Source organism: Anarhichas minor, unplaced genomic scaffold, assembly GCF_050575085.1.
Source record: "Anarhichas minor isolate MPS153535 unplaced genomic scaffold, ASM5057508v1 ptg000022l, whole genome shotgun sequence".
Lineage (NCBI taxonomy): Eukaryota > Metazoa > Chordata > Actinopteri > Perciformes > Anarhichadidae > Anarhichas > Anarhichas minor.
The window spans coordinates 4,182,740-4,200,414 of NW_027466468.1; the positions used below are offsets into that span (position 1 = coordinate 4,182,740).

The following is a 17,675-nucleotide window of genomic DNA, read 5'->3' on the forward strand; positions in this document are numbered from 1 at the left end:
AAATAAATAAATAAAATAAAAATAAAACTTACCGGCCGTCTCAAGACCCCAAAAAAACGAAAACTATATGCGCTTTTTAATGCACATTCCAAAAACGTAAAGAACTAGAACACAAAACTGAATAGGGGGAATGTTTAGTTGATTGTTCACATACATAGAAATGGTTATCAAAATGGCTTCACTGGCCGTGTAATGCAACATTCACGAAATCTCCATGAAGGAAAAAGAACAAAACATTTAGAAAACAGAATCTTTATTAGAAATGAATGGCAGTTGTGTTGTTCCCGCCCACCCCTCCTCCCTAACCCCATCCCTCCTCCCTAACCCCATCCCTTTTTATTTGAGCTAAAACACCCCAAAAATCACAGTCCTTCAGCCTCTGGTAAGGGCAGCAGTGCTCGAGAGTAGAGTCTGTGGGGAAGAGGCTGTTGCTGAGGCTGAGCGGGCTCAGCGTCACAATGCTCTATGAGAGAGGAGGGAGGCAGCAGGTGACCATACCTGGTCCCCGCTCTGGGAGGATCCAGAGGCGGAAAGAAATACCTGAAGCAACACAAAAAAACGGATGGAGACGCAGACGACAGACACACGGACAGGGAGAAGACGATGGAATAGGGGAGGGGGAAACACGTCAAAAGGAAGTAGAAATGAGAGATTTTAAAAAGAATGCATGTATGCTTTAGAAACTGAAAAAAGAGAGGGGAGAATGGCAGACAGAGAAGTGATAAGGGTTTATTCTCTAAAAGGTGGATGTGCGTTGTTCTCTAACAAACAGGTTGGAACCTAAACAAAGCGGAAGCTGTGAAAGCAGAACCGTGAGGGTATACATTCCATCACAGAGCCCTTCACCAGCAAGTATTCAGCTAGGACATGACATATTCAAATGCATTGACACAAGGGCAAGTGGCAGCTGGTGCAGAGACATTAGTAATACGCAGGATGCTGGTTTGTCTTTGGAGAGGTCAGCTGCTGCCGCAGAGGAGGGGCAAAGGGAGCTCTCTTGCCAATCCTGCATGCAACAAGCAGTACAATACCACATTACTTCAACAAGCCCGACGCAATGCAAGACAATCTTTTATGCAAAGTCATTTTACAAAAATCAAATCTGGGTTTTAGAGCGCAACAGAGCACGTCATACGCAGATGTTTAATAAGGTTAGAGATGACTCTAGAGTTAAGTTGGAAACTGCAAAGCTGGTAAATACAGAGGTTTTGTAAAGTTAAGAGGGTTGTTAAAGTTGAACATAAATACAGCCACATACCGACTCTGATGAGCTCAAACACTTTTGAAACCGTTTCATACAAACATCCAATATTAACTCATTTGTAATCCAAAACATGAACTGTACCTGTAGCAGATGAAGAGTCACTTAGCCACTTAAGGCGACTGGTCATACCAGACCAAGTAAAGGCCGGAGCAACAACAACCTGAGTGCACTGAATTGAGAAAGTGTGACTTTTATTTCTTATGAATTCAACATTTCATTTATAAAAGAAAGGCCGTTATCTCTTCTGTGACAAGTTACATCGTCTGGCTTTAGAGTCATAACTGTCAGTGGCTGTATTCATACTCATATTGTTATTACGGTTGGTTAATGAGCTTCATTCAAGTCCTTCTGCTCAGCAAAGAGTTGGGCATTACTTGCTCAAGGATGCATTGAAATTGAAAAGTGAAATGAGAAGAATTACATCTCAAAATGCCAATTGAGACGTAGGCGCCTCAAGCTAATCAGATTTCTCAATATTTACAAAATAATGTCACCCGACACCAAAATGGTTCTGCTGCATATCCCAAAATATAAATTTGAAATAATCGTCACATATCGAATTTATATAAAAGCGGTTTATTTAACTTTTTATACCAAGAGTGTGGTTAGCGCTAACACTGACAATGCAAAGTGGAAACTACTCTTGCATGCATCTGTACAAGTCAAGAGGAAAAAACAAAACAAACACACCACAGCACATCCAACTCCGCAGGCTCGGAAGCCAAGCTCTTTGCATGAGTGCATCATTTGGTCAGTGTGGGGCCCAGGAGGTGTGTCAGTGAGCGGCTGCAGTCCCGGTCAGTGTGAGGCATGATAAGCTGTCAGTTCTGACCGGCTCGGGTCGGGCTGGGTGAGTGGCGGCGGACGCACCACACCACCTACCTTCCTGCAGACATCCCGTTCAGGGCGTTCTGGGAGGTCTGGACCGAGGAGCCCACAACGGTGCTCATGGCTGTGGGCTGACCGGAGGAGCCGGTGAGCGGGCTGCCGTCCCCTTTCAGGATGCCCGTGCACTTCCAGTTGTCCATGTAGTTTGCTGCAGGGCGGGGGGGCGGGGGATGGTAAAGTGAGTGTTCACGCTGCAACATGATTGACAAGTGACCATGAGTTCATCATTTCCTCCATAAAGTGGAAAAAAGCTGATGGAGGAATGTGTCATTTGGTACTTTTCTTTCTTTTACATTCCACACATGGAGAATGAAAATGTGACAGAAATGAGAGGGAGCCGAGGGACAACCACCACGTGATGCAGCTGCATCACCCCAAAATAAAGCTCATGACATTTGGAAAAGTAATCACACAGAATTCAGTAAACATTCATTATTATGAATTATTCTCATACAGATTGCGCTGTTTGCTGTGTGTGTCAATAGACAGACAGTCTCAACAAGGCCAGGTCTTTTATTTTATTTGCTGCCCAATCCTCCAAACTATTCATTCATTTACTACCTTATAGCCATGCATGTGGGCTAATTCGTTTTTATGTCCCATCGCTGTAATTTGATGTGATCATTGCACATTTTGTGCACTCATGTCTCATTAGACAGTAACGGCAAAGTAAAGTACAATATAAGTAAACAATTACCACAGGTGTGAGAAATTTTTTTTTAAATCCTGCTTGACGTTTTGTTGCACTCCTGACTGAACGACTGAACTGGAACTGAACAGAGGGGGCGGTGCTACTGGGATGCTCAGTGAGTAAAGATGCCACAGTAGACAGTACACACAACCTTCCATGAGAGGGAAGAAAACTCTCTCTCCCTCTGTGTGTGTGTGTAAAAGTGTGCATGTGCGTAATGTGAGATTGAGACAGTCGGCCCACAGTGACCCAGACTGGAACTTTTGGTTTGCTTTTTAGGTTCCACTCAGGAGCGGCAGCTGAGTCAAGTGTGACACCTAGTGGTGAAATACGGCACACTGGTAAGGTCCCATGTTTGGCTTCGTGTGAAACCTTTTTTTGTACACTGGCCCAATTATACAGAAATGTACCGTACATCATAACAACTCAGATGATTTGAGAATAACTGTATCTGAGCGACCCGACGACTGATGCCAACAACGCATAGGCCAAAGTCACTCAACACCTGGTGAGAGTTCACTCCAACTAGCATTTTAAACATGCTGGAATAAAAAAATAAAAACTGCTGTCAGTATAGCCGTCACCAAACTTAAAGGAACACAGACGAGCCGTCGTCGACCGAAGCCAACAGTAACGTCTTACCTTTCCAGAGGCGCACGCAGCCATCGTCACCGGAGGAGGCCAGCAGGGTGCTGGTGATGTTCCAGCTCACACGCCACACCTGGGAGTTGTGGTTGTCGAACTGAGCCACAATCTGCACCTCCAACTTGCTGGGTCCCGTGGAGGTGCTCTCCTTCCTGTCCGATGGATCAGAAAATGTTTTTACACAGCGGTAGCTTGTCATTTCTGTCATTTAGAATAGTTTTAAATCGGTTGCGGCTGCAGAAGCGCGTCCGTTAAGACGTTGCATGCATATGGAATCAGTCACCTCATGGGAACGAGCTTAAAGATTCGGACGTCTTTCGTTGCGATGGCGAGCACGTGGAAGGATCTCCCCAGGTTTGGGGCGAATGAGATGTCATGGACGGCGTCGGTGACCGTCATCAGCGTCTCTGCTTTGGCATATTTCCTGGTGTTTTCATTATACTCATAGATCTGAACCTTCCCACCGTACGTCACATTACTGTCATCGCTCCCCACTGCAAACATTGGCGGGTGGGCACGAGAGCTGGGTGGTAGGATGGAAACACACGAGACAAGTGTCACAAGGTCACAGTTCATATGTTTAAAAAAGGTCAGCAGCAGAGAGAACCTTCCATTTGAAAAGGTAATTTACAGAACATCTTGAATTGAACACCGCTCTGCCAGAATGTTACTTATAGGACCAACTCTTTTCTTTTATTAATGTGAAGACAAATGATTTAATTGAATGTCCAACTCCAGAACTACACACAGCTGGTTATTAAGACAAAGTTATTGGTTTTTTAGAGTTCACATCCTGCATAAATGACTGTTTCTGTTACTAACAGTTCACTGAGCAACACTTTTCCTACTCCATCCCACAGCCTGGGGTGAATAGCATCTGTATTGTGATTGATAATAATTGTTGCACAGTTTTGTGTGTTTTTGTGTGGGTTAAGTTGTAACTCCACTTTTCAACTTGGAAATAAGAGCATGTGAGGAGCACATACAGGCAGTAACACAGCCAGGGTAGGAAATTTACATATTTTTTTGGGGGCAATTTTTGCCCCGCACTTTTTGAAACTTGTGAAATAACATTTAACCTTTGTTCAAAATAATAAATATACTTATTTAGGCTTACAGTATATGAGCAATTGTCATCAAATGGCAATAATAAGACTATTAGGCAGTAGTCTACAGATTCAAAGTGTTTTCTTAGATTTTTTTTAACAAAAAACAAACATAAATCAGACAATCATATTCAATTGTATTCTTATTTCTTTGTAGTTATTTATTGTTATTATTACATTTTTTAAACAACTATGAACAATTATTAAGTCAACGATGCCTTGATTACATATACATCAGTCATTGTATGGAATTATTGAGAAAGATATTTTTGTCGCACCTTAAATATTGTGATATTACCCATTTTTGTCCTGAACTTATGCATCAGTCATTGTGTGGAATTTTTGAGAAAAACATTTTTATAGCACCTTAAAAATTTCAAAAATGTGCCATTTGAAGGTACAAATTCAGTTCAGAGTTTTTGCTTAGTAAAATCTTAATTGACTGTCAGTCAGGTATTATTCATTTCCAGCAACCCTCAAATCAAAGAATAAAGACACTTTGCGCACAATTTAGGTGTATTTTACCTTTAACTCACGAGATGCAGGTAGCATGTTTTATACTTAATGTGAATATAATTCATTTAATCTAATTTCCATTATGCAATATGTATACTTTGTTGGCATCTTATTCTGAAAACCGGATGTTCGTCTGAAGAAACCGGATGTTGTTTCACGTTAATCTTTCCGTTAACTTTCAAAGTCCTTCGCTCGCTCCCGATCTGTGCCGTTTGAATGCGTTTACCGTGAATTTCAGCATATAGGTGCACTAACATTGAAGTGTCTGCTGAGTTGACCGCAGTCTCGCAGTCACAGGTCTGATGAAGAAGCGCTCCATTTATTTATTAGTTTAGAAAGTTCGGGGGCATTTTTTGCCCCTCTCCTAGTGATATCAGGGGCAAAATTATATTTCTTAGTAGCAGTTTTGCCCTTTGCCCTCGTGTATTTCCGACGCTGAACACAGCAGACAGGAAGTATTAGGTTTCAGACTAATACAAAAGGCCTTTTTCACAGCAGACATGTTAACATGAATGATCAATCCAAGTGTCCCAGCGAGCCACGACAGGGTTCAACATCAATGCTTGTTGTCTACTTGCCCAAAGTCAATTTCTACTTGCCCCTAAACGATTTTTTTAATGTATTATTGATTATCAAAAAACAACGACTAAAGTTAATTGTCATGTTTCATTATTATTTAAGTAAATTAATCCGTTTTGTTTCGCCCACATCCTCCAACTCCACCCAACTAAACTTGCGCTTCAGATCCTATATTTTGTCTTTACCCGACCTCCATTTATCTTGCGAATCCCCGATCAATACTAAGTTTTATTGCAAGGCGAGGTACATTACAGCTTGGACTGGAACTGAAGAACCGTAAATCTTCTACACATTTCAATGTCTCAACTGTTTTTTCCCCCCCAAACAAAGTCACACTGCGGTCTAACCTCGAGGGGTTCCAAGAGATGCAGCTGCAGCTGAGCTTGCAGGAGATCTCGTGCTGCAGGGACCACTGACTCAGGTTCATCACGTCGGGGGCCTCGTAGATCCTCACCACTCCGTCCGCGGAGCAGGTGGTCAGCATCAGGCCCATGTGTTTAGGGGCGAACTTCACGTCGGTCACCGAGGTTCTGCTGTCCACTAGAGTGGTTCTCTTTATCTAAAAACGGAACAGCGTGGAAACTATTTGGTCAGGCTCGAACAGACGACTGTAGAAAAGTCTTTTTAATACATCAAAAATAGGGACAACAAACTAAATATATTATATAATATATATTTGTTGCATTAGCGAAATTGTAAATATTGCTGTTAAAGTCAGAACCGGAAATAAAGCTGCACTGGCTAATTGGCACTGGCAGCTAAGCTAATTAAGTTATTTGACTTTGGGGTGAAAACATAACCATCAACATCACAAACAAATACATTCAAACTGACAAAGAACGAGATGAACCTGAAAAAGAAAAAAAAAAAGGAAATTTGTGAAGTCTCCAGAGGAGAAGTATCCCGGCATCTTTGTGCTGGAAGTAAAATTATACTGCAAAGCATCCGCAACACACACATAACATGTGTACAAGTCGCTTCATTATTCGGCTGACATATACAAGGTGACTTAAAATGGCAACAATAGTTTCAGCTTCGATAACCAGAAGCTGATGCCTGGTTTCCAGCCTGATAACCAGCCGTGATGCTACTAACCCAGTGGCTCAGTCCTCTCTGCTTGTCGTTGGACTCTCCCACAATCTCTTCCCACACAGCAGCTGTCCTGTCGAAGGAGCACGAGGCCAGAACCTGCCCAAATTCTGGATGAGCCCAGGTCACTCTCCACACTGATCCACTGTGTGTCTGCACACAAGGGAATACATCTTTTCACAAACCAATAAATCATAACACTAATTTACATTTCAAGCTGTATCTATAATCAGTAAGACCACAAGAGAGAGAGTAGGACATACATTGATATGCTGTTATGCAAGCACGCTGTCTTATAGACTCAGATTTGACCAGGAAAGCCTTTAATGGTTAAAATGAATGAAGCAGCAGGAGGCTTACCTTCCAGCTGGCTGTGCAGTGCCACTCTCCATTCTCACTTTTATCCCAAACCTGAGAGAAAGAAGATGTGAAACAATGATAGGACATATTGCTGAGACGATAGGCTCTGTGTGCACGCTTGTGGAGCTGGTAACATGGGACCTTCAATGACATTCCTTAGGTTTACAACTACAAGTAATGTTAGGTAACATTTACTAAATTACAGGTGTAAACTTACTAAACATGCACGGGGTATTTCTGCAGTGTTTACATTAGCTACACAGCTTAAGTTACCTACAGCTAACGTTACCCTAGCTTGTATGCTACAGGCAAACTAGCTAAATGTAATAAAGTGAAGTTGCATGCGATAGTCAGAATTAGCAACAGATTTAGCAAATTAACTAACGTAACGTCTCTCAACAAGTGGTGGGAGATAGACAGCAAATCCAATAACGAGATACGGGTGTTTGTAACAGGCTAGCAGCTAACGCTAGCTTGTTAACATTAGCAAACTGCTGAATAATACGTCATGTTAACTGACGTTACCTTGACACTTTGGTCACTGGAGCAAGTTGCCATTCTCCGGCCGTGGAAATCATACGACACATCGTGAATTAGATCTTTATGATCTGCTGCAATGCTACGCGCTACAAACATGATTATATCCGGCTAGCAGCAAAACTAGCTAACCTGGTTGCTTTGTAGGCCTGTCATGTGTCTAAACGTAACTTGTGTGTGCGCGCGCGTGTGCGTGTATAATGTTTGGCGGGTCCTCGCAGTGTGTGCGCATTACCCGACTTGACCACAGAGGGGCGCATTCAAACCAATTTTTGTTTAATCCTGTGGGTAAATCATGTTTCGAGTTACTTTATGATAAAGTCTATGTTGAAACTTGTCGTGTCGAATTGAACAGCAACCAGAATATAATTTGGAAAAATGTGAAAATGCAAAGCTGAGAAATTAGTTTACTCTAACAATTTACACTTTAGCTCCACTACCAAGTAAACTGCCCTCCTCCTCCGTTCACTGGGGTTGCCAAGTTTGGTGGAGTCTTTATCTACATTTTGTATTAACACTCATATTGAACACTTTAAGACAAGAGATCAGTGGCAGAAGTGTTTGTCAAATGTTTATTTTGTATTGTGTGGTGCTTTATTTGTCATTCTAATCATGCCTTGTGTATAATGTGAAAAAAAACTAGGGTTGAACAAACTTTCATAATTCAATAGTTTACTGCAAGAGTCAGTGTTGACACATGTCGATATATATAATAAAACATCCACAATATGTTTAATACAGCAATATGTGATTACGTCTTTTTTTTTTTGGTAGGTTGACAAAATCACATAACTGGCAACCCAGTCAGTCAGCGTGCATGCAGTATTGTGTTGAGCAGCAGACTCCCCGCAGGGATCCCCAGGGTTACACACACAGCGCTGTTTAGATGGCTGACAGAAAGGAGTAACTTAGTGAACGGTGCTGCATATACTCTGTGATCATCCAGCAAGTGTCTCGGGGCACGAATAACGACACAATGGAGGAAGAATTTGAAGATATCGATTCGTCCGGGAGATGGCAAAACCTCTTCAATGTAAGTCGGGACACTGGGCCTATCGTGTTTCTATGACGATCAGTTGCTAACCTAACGTTAGTTGGCGAGCTAATTGGTTAGCTAACCCGTTAGACTCCTTTCCCAGTATTTGGTTACTTTTAGCCCTCTAGTCGACTCAGTTACTTGTGGTGACTTATAGACTTCATCACGTCATGTAGAGGTTATGTACAGTACTATGCACGTATGTAGGACGAATGAGAAACTAGCAGTCCGCGCTAGTAGTCCCTGACTTCCGTAGCTAGAAAGCTTGTAACGTTAGCAAGAAAACGTGCAGCATAGTTGAGCTCGGTTAGCTAGCTAATGCTGGATGACGCTCGCAGACGTCAGCTGCAGTTTCTGAGAACTCATCAGGACTTCCAGAGAATAGCGCATGTGTTTCACCACCAGCTGTCTGAGAGAGCTCAGCATTTATAATATTTCTGTTCCGGTTGTTGAACTATAATAATCAGCAAGCTACTAACCCGAGGATAACATGCAATTGGAGAGGTTTTGTAGCTAACAGTTAACGCTGCCCTGTTTGGAAGTTACAGAGAAACACACGTAAACAATCACTTTTATAGATTAAAGACGATTATAAATATAGTAGATGGCTAAAGCTGGATAAACTGTCCCGGGCTTGTATATAAATCTATTTTCATAGAGTACTAATGAAGTCAAAGGTCTAAAACTATGCAGAGTGTAATAAGTATATCATGAGAAGGGGAATTGCTTTTCTCATGTTTGACTAACTATCAGACCCGGTAACTAAATAGATGGTAATATTGACATAAGTGAGTGTGTGTTTCAGTTAAAGGTATAGTCTGTGGCGCATCTACAGTTTATGTTAATTAGTAATAATAATCAAAATGCATGTAAACTTGCTATATAACATTACGATTCCATGCTATACTTTATCAGGTTTTTTTTTAGTTTTTTTTTTATAATGCCGTTCTCATTCCTTTAAGGTCATTATAACTGATAATAAGGATCATAATATTTATAACAGTGTAATACTGCAAACTGATATTTTCTGTGACGGTCATCGTACCGTGAACATCTTACAACCACAGTTCCTATGAATCTAGCACAGCATACATATTGTACTAAAGACCTTTTCATCATTGTGTGGTATGCACATTAGTGTTGGCTGTATTACCGGCCTCCACTTCAGTCAGACAGCAGGTGTATGTTATACGTATGCACCGGTTTGTTTCACAGCGTGTGTCCCACCGCCGTTGGTTCCTCATCAACGTAATGGGACACTCCTAACTTCCCACTTGTATCTTTTGTTTCTGGTCTCTGGCAGGAGATCCGTAACCAGGCCAGTGAATATCCCTACAAAGTGGCGAAGCTTCCAGCGAATCGGAATCTGAACCGCTACAGAGACGTCAGCCCATGTGAGTCATGAGACGGACGAGGTTCTTAATATACAACGTGTGTTCTTGCGAAGTGAGCGACGTCTGTGTGATTTGTAATCGCTCCGTGTTTGTCTCCACCTGGTTTCAGACGACCACAGTCGGGTGAAACTCGAAAACTCTGAAAATGACTACATCAACGCCAGTTTAGTCATGGTGGAGGAAGCCCAGCGAGCCTACATTCTCTCTCAGGTACGGCTTCGGCACAAGCAGTGTCTGCATAAGTAAACGTTTAAAAGAAGAAGAAGAAGAATGTGCAGGATTTCACTCTGATGTTTACGTGAGCTTTTGATAACGACAGGACTTTTTTTCTCTCTGTATATTTCTTTCTTTTGCGTCCACAGGGGCCTTTGAGGAACACCTGTGGTCATTTCTGGCTGATGATTTGGGAGCAGTGTTCCAAAGCTGTTATAATGCTCAACAGAGTCATTGAAAAGGGATCTGTGAGTAGATCTTCTTGTTTCCAGGTGTCAGATCTTGATAGCGTTAGCTGTAGATGTTCCTGCTACACACAGAGCACTTTGCATACATCGTCTATGGTTGTCTACTTTATCAGTCATTCTTAAGGCTGGAAATATATGAGCTACTGGTTTTACTCAAATGAATGCATTCAAGAACATACTGTACCTTCCAACTTTAGAAAAGGTCTGCCTATTCTGGTCATCTATTGAAGAACACTTCATCATTACGCTTCATCAGTCCTCTATAGCTATTTCTCAAGAGTCTGTTAAGACCCAAATGATCCCCTCCTCTGCTTTGAATAGTGATTTGTGTCCGCTGTCATTTCTTTCCACTAAGAAAAGATGGAAGAACCTCGTTAAAAGTCACATCTACTCCTTCTCCCTCGGTGAAAACTAGAAACTATGAAGATGCAAATATATACTGTACTATCTTTTCATCTCAAAAGTTTAACTACTGGACACAAGATGCCTCCTACTTCACTTTAAAAGTGCGTGCACTGGAGGTTTTAAACTTTCCACATTGTACTTGTGTAATGATTGGCTTCCAAACTAACTAAGATTCAAAGGAACAGTTCACCTCAAAAATACATATTTTTCCTCTCTTGAATATAATGGGACTAGATGGCACTCGGCTTGTGGTACTCAAAGTGCAAAAAACATTTGAGAAACTCCAGCAATGTCTCTCTCCAGAAAGCATGAGCCGGTTACTCAAGCTAATCTACAAGCTCATGTAGGAACTATTTTCTTTCAACCATAGCAGACATCTCTACTACCAATATAGCCATAGCTAGGCAACACACACCAAAACAATCTAGACTGATAGGTAACAGGTAAAAGGAAAGAAATATGCATTTATTTATTCTATTTTGGGGTGAACTGTCCCTTTAAGGTGAGCACAGAGAAACTTTCCCCCCTTCAGCCAAAACTTTCATACTGGGTCTCATCAGGGTTGCAATGCTTTGTGGGAACTGCTTATTTATGACTTGTGGTAAACAAGCTGCCGAGTCCTATCAGGTATAGTATCTCAGCACTATTGACTGTAGTGACCCTGAGGGAAAGTAATGTGATCCAAAGTGTTATTTGTACACAGTGCATTCCTTTACATTGGTAGAGAAGATGGATTCCCTGAATTCATGCAATCTTCTTAGGAATGAAGTACGCCATGGATCCTCAATCAAAGTGCTTTCATCCCGCAAGACTCCACTCATCCTTCAGAGGCCTGGGGGGAGCGAGTGGCTTTCTTATCCAAGACTAACTTAATTCATTTCTTTGTCTCAACAGGAGAAGTGTGCACAGTACTGGCCCACCACAGAGGAGCTGCAGATGTCTTTCACGGACACGGGGTTCGTTGTCAGGCTGCTTTCAGAGGAGGACCGGTCCTACTACACGGTCCGGGTGCTGGAGCTGCAGAACACAGTGGTGAGCACGAGAGGCAAACTATGAGATAGAAACTTTTTTTTATAATATAGTTTGATCTTTAGAGTTGATATTTTGTCGGTGGGGGAAAACGCTTTGTGTCTAGTTGTGGAAAAGTTCAGGGTGTTAACTGTGTAAAGAATCCGTTCTCCCTCTTGCTTTGCTTCTGTCACTTCATCCAGATTTAAATTTTCCGGACAGCTACTGGCTCTGACCTTTACTTAACCTCTCTCAGCTCGCGTTATCCCGCGTGGTCGTAGCTGTTGTGAAGCATCTCAGCCCGTGGTTGTACTTGTCTTTTCAATGCGACTTTTGTCATCCGATCTTGCCAGGACCAGTTCTGATAGTTAGCTGATCCGAGACCGGATCTTGCTTGCGTTACTTGGGGGCATGTGTGTGTGTCCACTGCCTGATCGGATACAGATAGGATAAAATTTTGCGGCCATAGGAGCGGCTGTAAAATGGTGGATTAACAGGTTTCATTTCCTGTCAAGTCTTTTTTTCTGCTGACTTCCTCCCTGCATTATTGGTGGACTTGTTATAGCTTGTTAACGAAGCTCATGTCATTCGGCGATAAGCACATATTCCTCAAAGTTCTCCACAATATACCCCAGTACCCATTCTGCACACTATTTAGTATGCCAGAAAAAAGATGTAGTGTGTTCATAACATAGTATGTCAAATGCAGCATGCCAAAACATACCAGGATGTCCTTCTGCATCCACATTTTGCACTGTGCAAGTCAGCACGCTGTTCTGGGGATTTTTACCCACAATCCTCTGCACAGCGGATACATGAGCAAGAGGGTCAAGATGCAATGTTATGACGAAGTAGTATGTCCCTATTGAATGCACACTGCATGCAGCAGTACGTACTTTGTAAGGGCAGCAGCAGTACGTACTGGAAGTAAAAAAGAAAAGGTTAGTGATTTGGAACACAGCTCGGGTCTCAGCGCTGGTCTCCTCCCCTTTGCTCTCCTCGGGAGAAGAACTCCAGTGTGGAGGGAAGACGATATGGAAGTTTTATAAATTGTGCAGATGCTGTCCAAGCCTCACTGATATCCAATCTCAATGCGAGCCGGGCCCACCTCTGCATGTGGTCTGGCTGATTTGAACAGACGAGTGCAGCCACAGCTTTAGTCTAAAACGTATGGAGATGATCGGTGCTCTGCTTGACGGGTGGGGGGTGATGTTTTTCCAAGTGACAAATCAGCCTCGAGTCATGCAGAACTCTTGTCTCCACAATGCTGCTAAACACGGCCTGACATCACATTCCGCTGCAGACGGGGGAGTCGAGGGAGATCTACCACTTTCACTACACCACGTGGCCTGACTTCGGTGTCCCGGAATCCCCGGCCTCCTTCCTCAACTTCCTCTTCAAGGTCCGGGAGTCCGGCTCGCTGGGACCGGAGCACGGGCCCTCGGTGGTGCACTGCAGCGCCGGGATCGGACGCTCGGGGACCCTCGCCCTGGTTGACACCTGCCTGGTGCTGGTGAGGACAGAGAGAGGGGGGGAGAGAGGGAGGGGGGGGGGGGGTTGACATTATGAATGTACTCTGTGATCGTTTTAGAGGGAGAAATTGTTGCATGTTGGGATTATACTTCAGAGGTCATTTTTTAATTTAATCAAAGAAGTGGATTTCAGTGTAAACCTGTGACATTTCTTTTGTGTTTTGGCAGATGGACAGGAGGAAGAACCCGTCGTCGGTGGACATCCAGAAGGTGCTGCTGGACATGAGGGAATACCGCATGGGCCTGATCCAGACCCCCGACCAGCTCCGCTTCTCCTACATGGCCGTCATCGAGGGAGCCAAGCTCATCCCAGCAGTAAACTCAGTAGCCCAGGTAGCTGTTTAAACTCCATTAAATCTGGGATTAACTTTCAATCACGTAGCACTGAACTTTTAAAAAGATTCCATTCAAGCCTCTATTTAAACATCAGTTTAGTTTTTCACTCTAAATTTCGTTAGATTGAATTCTTGTGCACCAAAACTCAAATTTTGATCCAATACGTGATCCAGTATTAACTTTTAACTTACACTTGGGGGGGGTTTGACTTTAACAATATCTGCCCCTTTTTGAGATGGATTGAGTAAAATCATCCAAGTTCCTCGAAGAAAGTTCAGGGACGGACTCAACCAGCTGAGCTTTATGATGCTGCTGCTGAATTCCTCTCTAGATACCGGTCCAGTAAGGAAACTGTTCTGGAGCTGAAACAGGAAGATTGAACCAACTGGTGGTCTCTTTTCTTTCCTGGCTGTGTTTTTTATCCTATAATATTTGGCCATGTTGATCCAATTATTGGGCCAACAATTTCTTTTTTTAAGGAGGAGAAATTAAAACTTTTCTGCCGAGTCGACACGAGTAACGTTGGGCTAACTAGCTGACTTTTTAGCTAACTAGCTAACAAACAATGTACTGTTTTATTAAGGACTACAAAGCAGCCTAAAGTTAACGGCCCCCCTCCTCTTGTATAGTTAATGGGACATGACGGCACGCTCATTGTAATTTGGTCAAGCAAGCTTCATATTGATAAAAACAAACAGAGATTCTATTGAATTGTGCGACAGAGCTCTGCTTCATTTTGAATCTGGATTAACTCATTTTAAACCCTAGTTTTGTGAAACTCTGATTAGAACTAACAAATAAAAAAGAAATAAATGAATCAAAATGAATCCTTGTGGCTGCAACCGCGCCTAAAAAAACAGGCATTGTTGCAGTATCACTCTTCTGGTTGTTTGTTTTTACTTTAAACCATTATCAGTATCATCATCATTATGCAATCAGCCAGCACACCTGATGTTTACATTGTTTCCTCTACCGGCTCCTGATAATGGCGTGAAAGCAAAATGGATATATTAAAACTGCAACAATGCCCTGTCCTTTTTTCTTGGGCTAAAATCTGTTAAAATATATATTATTATTATTATTATTATTTAAATGTTGTAGCAATGCATTTGCCACCAACGGTCTGCCTTTGAGACGGCCCCCATAAAGCAACAACAAACTTAGCATTTCTGTAAGTTCAGCATAGCTATTCTGAAGCTTTCAGTCTGTAAATTGAAATGGTACAAACACAAAGGTGAACTTGCTCTTCTAGAGATTTACTGTGAATAGACGTGACAGTCTTGTGGAGTCCAAAAATGTTCTCTCAGCTCGCCAACGTCCGTCCTCTCCGTCGTAACTTTGCGTTTCTGTGTCTCGTCCCCTGTTCGCAGCAGAACAAGCAGACAGGGATGTCCAGAGACGGCTTGGAGGTGCCAGAACTGCCCCCTCCGTCACCACCACCTCCACCCCCACCCCCACCACCAACTCCACCCCGGCCTCACCTCAACGACAGCATGCCCAACGGTCAACCAGGACCCCGTCTGGAGCTCCAGGCCGCCTCGGAAGACCACCTGTCGGCAGGGGTGCCGGACGGCCACAGCGTGGCAGAGGACTCGGGGCAGTAAGTAGCAAGCTCGCTGTCAGGTCATCTATGCATGTCACCCTTTTAGGACCCCAGAGAAACTGATCCCTGACCCCTCCCTACAGTTCCGTTTCTTATTCTTCTGTAATAATTGAGCTCAGTATTGATGGGATTCCCACGCCGCCGCTTGCCGACCACTCACCCATTAACCGCCTCTTATTTCAGCATCAGAAAGCGGCACCGCGAGGAGAGGATCGCCAGCACCGCGCAGAAGGTCCAGCAGATGAAACAAAGACTGAGCCACTCGGAGAGGAAACGAGACAAGTGGCTGTACTGGAGACCCATCCTGCTCAACGTCGGCGCCGGGGCGGCCGTGGCCGTCGGCCTGCTGGTGTGCTGGATATACTCCCAGTGAACACACTTTGGAAAGAAAACAAAAAAAGAAATGGACTCCTATTTTGCACCAGTACCTGGGATTAGGTACTCCCCTAAGTAGACGTAGACGGTAACACGAGCATAACTGAGGGTATTTATTTCTTAAGGTCAGAAATTGCGGGAGCGCTAGATCAAAAATACGATTGTGTGTGTGTGTGTGTGTGTGTGTGTGTGTGTGTGTGTGTGTGTGTGTATATTTTTCATGTTAAGATCTTAACAAACAAAAAAAAAATTAGTAACATCTCAGGATCTTGGTGCCAGCACGACGATTTCATTTTCCTTCTTGCCACTCGATGAATGTACTGTATCATAGCGAACCGCTTTGAGAGCAAACTTATGAAAGGTGCAGTGCGAAGCAAGACAATAATAATAACTCTGACGCGTTTAGTTTTTTCCTTATTTGTAACGGTCAGGTGCGTGTCGATCGTCCGTGGACACCGTTAACATTTCAAATGACTTGTTGCGTTGACTGTCCGCCCCACCATGAGAACCCAGAGTCTAGAGCCAAATAGTTGTTTTTTTTCTTCAATGAAATGTGCATATCATGCACACATTTAGAGGTTTTTCCAGAGCACCACTTGTTCTTCCACTCACATTTAGCAGGGCATCCCGATACGGCCAGATATATATATTTTTGTGTGACTGGATACTTCATGGAGAGCTGCCCTGCTGATGTTTCAAACCTCTTTTTTTCTGTTATATGAGCACCTTTTTTCATAAGTTTTGGTTGTCTCGTTCATCGTAAAAGTTCGTCACTGTTTAGTGCGTGTATTTACCCACTGGATGGGTTTATGTGTGTACTTTCAGGGTGTTTTTGTTTGTTTTTTTGAGGAAAACCAAAGCAAAGGTGTCTGTAACAGCCAGGCAAGGTGTTAAATGAATGAAATCTTGTCCTGGAATGTATTTTTTCCGTTGGAATCTCTTGAACATAACTGACACAAATATCACGGGCGACTTCTTAATTTGAACACATTGAAGCGGCGACAAATTGGTTGTGAATTGACTGGGACCAATCTAAAGCTATAATGGTGCAATTGAGAAGTTGGAGCAGAGCACCTTGGGATTGTAGTCGGGAGATCGTTAGGTGTTTGATCGCTGGTGGAGATAGCTTTAAATGTGCCTTGAAGTGAATTTAATTAAAAGAAAAGAAAACAAAAATGGTTGTGCTCCAAGGTTCCCTAGCATGATCAGATAAAGGTTCACGAGAGCTGCTGTTTCCCACGTAACACATTAGCGCTGCATTCACCGGTTTGTAGCAACTTGAGGTGTGGTACAGGGAGTGGTATCAGGAGTTGATTGTACACCAAATGTGTCATAAGCATGTACTGACCCCTTGAGATGAAATGGGTGTGTGGCTGATTCGCCATTTGCCGCCGTTGGACATGGTTTTGACTCGTTTAGCCCAGAAGAGACGCATTTGACCGTAACATTCCATTCATGTTGTTTTTCCACATCTAAGGTTTCAGGGGAGTTTTTGTACACTGCTAAATGCTGCAGTGAGAACATGATGGATGGTGTTTTTGAAAGAGGAAAAAAAGAGCAAACAAAACATGAAATACTTCCTAAAATAAAACATTCATCTTTTTTTTTTTTTTTTTACCGAACCCTTCTTGTCTGCTTGTGTTCTTTCTTTAATTTCTTGTGTCAGTAAAAAGCAGCTTGACAGTGTCCACCACAGCTCTGCTTCCCCTGTGCTGCACTGCTGTGCCACAGTTGTAATTTCATTCCGACCATGAGCTAAATCAATGCAGCCAGACTAGAGGCCTCCCACCATGGATTCCAGGAATTGATTCAATATTTCAAGAAGAGGTCTTACTCATATCGACTGCCGT

General features: G+C 43.0%; 2 protein-coding genes across 4 annotated transcripts; one reads left to right on the forward strand and one right to left on the reverse strand.

The window, feature by feature from the left end:
* Positions 1 to 118: 118 nt before the first annotated feature.
* Positions 119 to 7,852, reverse strand: seh1l (SEH1-like (S. cerevisiae)). Of its 2 annotated transcripts, none has more exons than XM_076096620.1 (8): positions 7,664 to 7,852; positions 7,139 to 7,189; positions 6,785 to 6,931; positions 6,037 to 6,248; positions 3,772 to 4,011; positions 3,486 to 3,640; positions 2,147 to 2,300; positions 119 to 540 (listed from the first exon to the last, which is right to left on the reverse strand). In XM_076096620.1, the coding sequence occupies exons 1-8, from the start codon at positions 7,772 to 7,774 to the stop codon at positions 363 to 365; spliced, it is 1,248 nt and encodes a 415-aa protein (XP_075952735.1). In that variant the 5' UTR covers positions 7,775 to 7,852; the 3' UTR covers positions 119 to 362. The 2 variants fall into 2 exon arrangements, with proteins under 2 accessions (XP_075952735.1, XP_075952736.1); XM_076096621.1 differs by lacking the exon at positions 119 to 540 and adding an exon at positions 710 to 1,006.
* A 631-nt stretch (positions 7,853 to 8,483) lies between these two features.
* Positions 8,484 to 17,447, forward strand: ptpn2a (protein tyrosine phosphatase non-receptor type 2a). Of its 2 annotated transcripts, none has more exons than XM_076096617.1 (9): positions 8,484 to 8,708; positions 10,015 to 10,105; positions 10,215 to 10,315; positions 10,468 to 10,566; positions 11,866 to 12,003; positions 13,283 to 13,492; positions 13,680 to 13,844; positions 15,218 to 15,447; positions 15,634 to 17,447. In XM_076096617.1, exons 1-9 carry the CDS (start codon positions 8,652 to 8,654, stop codon positions 15,821 to 15,823), a joined length of 1,281 nt encoding a protein of 426 aa, XP_075952732.1. In that variant the 5' UTR covers positions 8,484 to 8,651; the 3' UTR covers positions 15,824 to 17,447. The 2 variants fall into 2 exon arrangements, with proteins under 2 accessions (XP_075952732.1, XP_075952734.1); XM_076096619.1 differs by having other exon boundaries at positions 15,221 to 15,447.
* The last annotated feature ends 228 nt before the right edge of the window (positions 17,448 to 17,675 follow it).